Below are 2,821 nucleotides of genomic sequence, written 5' to 3'. Positions count from 1 at the left end.
ATTGACCCTGCCTTCTGGGCTGAGCCTTGTCTCTCTGCCTTCTCCTCACCCACATTAATTATATAGAAAATAGATGAGGTTTAGAATTAAATAAAAAAATAAAAAATCAGGAAACTTTGAACCCCAGAGATATTTGGCAAACAGCCCTTATTTGGATAATGACTATGGAAAATGTAATCTATCTTTCAGAAATTAAAATCAGGTGTTATACCAAATGTTTGCCACAAGCCAAAGCAAAATGACAATCTCAAGGAGACCCCAATCGAAGAATTTTGTCCAAAGAGAAGACAGACTGGAACCTGAGGACTCTGTCTAGGAATGTCTCTTGTTCTCAAGACTTGGAATTTTCCTGCTAGAAATGAGAGTCCTCATAGTTGAGATTCTGAAGAGAAGAAGACAGGTACCTACAATACAGTCACAAAAAGGTTTTGTTTCCGAGGATTGTTTTTAGCCTGTTGGCCTAACGGTGGCTACTTTCCTAAAACGGCCAACAAAACAAAATTCTGGCTTTTGAACTAAAAGAGCTTTGCTCTAAAAACAAACAAATAAATAAATAAAATTATGTTTAAAAAATAAAAGAGCTGTGCACTAAAAACAAACAAATAAATAAAATTATGTTTAAAAAATAAAAGAGCTGTGCAGAGCCCATTTTCCTCATGAGGAGGCTCCAGCACTATGGCCACAGGTTTTAACCACTCAGCTGAAGCCAGATGCAGAAAGCAGAGATAAGCTCAGCAGCTGCAAGCCCAGTGATTACCAGGCACGTCACTACCACACATCCAGCAAAACAATGTCCAGTGGGCCCATGTTCAGCGGATACTCCACATCTAGCAGAGACTCATCCAGAGCATATCCAGCAAAGCCTTACATGTTCAGTAGAGTAATACCCTGGGAAGAGGCATCTAACTGAAAATAGATGTCCAGCAGAGACCAGTGGGGAAATCATACCATCATCGTACCATCACGAGAAGACATTAGGTAACCCTGAGACATCTGAGGCATGAGTTGTCTCTGTTTATACATGTTCCCTTTACATCTGCCCCCTCATTTATGCATCATGGCCACACAGGGGTCCACTTTTCTCACTGAGGACATGTGTATTTGTGAGTGTGCCTCGGGTTTATGGGGGAAGAGTTCTATTACTACTTTTTATTAAATGCCTTTTTTCTGAACTAATCACATCTGACTGATAATTAAAAGTAGACACCTTGATAGGGGCTCATGGGCTATGGTTTTCACGGACATAGACCCACAGAGTACCTTGAACCTGGGGTGGCTATCTCTAGGGCACTCTTCCTGTGGGTTGAAGGTGGCCCCAGGTGCTACACAGACCGTTTCTACTACCAGCTAGGTTGATAAGAGAAAGGAACCCTTTCCTGCTTCCCCATCCACACTTACATCCACCCCTGATCCACTCTCCCAGAATGCTCATTCTGGGCACCTCTCCAGAGTGCACAGTCCACACTCTTGCGGATTGGAGCCAGGTTTCAGGGTCACTCAGACAAAGGTAGTTTTTTTGTTCTTTGTTTTATTACCCACAGGGAAGGGAGACACAGTAGGATATCACTAAGGCCTATAGCTGGGGTCATGGTAGGGAAGCAGGGATTGGGGATCCGAGGGGCCTTTGGACAAGAAATAAATTAAAATAAAAACTCGTTCAAAGGAAGGAGGTAAGAACAGAAAAGGCAAAGGGAACAGAGAAGGCTCAGCTAGGGGATCAGGGTTGGGAGTCCCAGGGTGAGGCTGGCAGGCTCACTGAGCCAGCGTTGAAGCTGCAAGTCACTCGACCCAGCCCAGCCCGAGGAGTTTGGAAGAGCTAGAACCTGGAGGAAGGCTTCCCTTGCTTCTCCTTCCCCCTCCAGTCAGCTGTCCCCAGTCTCTGAGTGCCTTGGGGTTCCCCCAGTAGGAGCTGCCCACTTCCTGCTGCCCAGCCCAGCAGAGACAAAGGGAGGCCGAGGAGTGGGCCTGGGCATGGTGGGGGAGCTCAGGAGGTATGGCGGTTGGTTTCCATTGGGTCTCACTTGAGTCCATTTCTGATGTCCCCTTGTCCACCTGGCTCCCTTCATTGGTTTCTCAGCTGCCCCCCCCTCCCCAGGCTTCCCCTTAGTCATTGGATGTGACATCGATGTCCTCGCCGTTGGCCTGCTTGGTGGCGATGCGCCACCTGTTGATGTGGTGGGACCCCTTCTTTTTCTGGTCTGACTCAGGGCCCTCTTCCTCCAGCTTCTGACGCTTGTACTTTGTCCGCCGGTTCTGAAACCACACCTTCACCTGAGGGTGGAGAGGGAGGCACAGGTCAGATAGACTGGAGCCCCTTCATGACTCATCCTTCCACTCATTTATTCAACAAAGACATTAGGCACTTACTGGTCTGAGCCCAAAGACACACCAAGTTCAGAAAAGATACAGAAAAGATTGCTACCTTCATAGGGCTTGCTTTCTTACATAGCTAAGCGTCTTCATTATTGTCATCACATGTCAGAGCTGAGAGGGGTCTTAGTACAAGGAATATCAGAACTGGGAGGGGCCTTAGAATAGGAAATGTCAGAACTTGAAAAGCCTTACTTAGAACAGGGAATCTCAGAACTGGGAGAGACCCTAAAATATGAACTGTCAAGAGAAGGTAAACAGGGCTCCTGGAAGTCACTATTTTTGGGGGTAGAGAAGGAATCAGTGAACAGGTGGGTGTGGTTCCCATTTCCATCTCTGCAGTGCAGCCTACATCCTCAATATGAACTAGAAATGTAGCACAGCAGCAAAATGTGCTAATGAAATCTCAATAAAAACATACTTTTCAGAACAAGGGGTGTGTGTGTGTGTG

The 2,821-nt window shown here is 46.4% G+C and overlaps 1 protein-coding gene across 2 annotated transcripts in view; it reads right to left on the bottom strand.

Annotated features, from left to right (window-relative positions):
* Positions 1-2,103: 2,103 nt before the first annotated feature.
* EMX1 (empty spiracles homeobox 1) overlaps positions 2,104-2,821 on the bottom strand; it is a 40,212-nt gene continuing 39,494 nt past the window's right edge. For both annotated transcript variants that reach the window (XM_027839915.1, XM_027839917.1), the window contains one exon: positions 2,104-2,271. In XM_027839915.1, the coding sequence (XP_027695716.1) occupies positions 2,104-2,271 (168 nt within the window). The remainder of the gene's footprint in view (positions 2,272-2,821) is intronic.

This window comes from Vombatus ursinus, unplaced genomic scaffold (genome assembly GCF_900497805.2).
Source record: "Vombatus ursinus unplaced genomic scaffold, bare-nosed wombat genome assembly UNPS02014837.1, whole genome shotgun sequence".
NCBI lineage: Eukaryota > Metazoa > Chordata > Mammalia > Diprotodontia > Vombatidae > Vombatus > Vombatus ursinus.
Note: the sequence above shows the minus strand (reverse complement) of the source record. Positions and strands in the feature narration are given on the sequence as shown.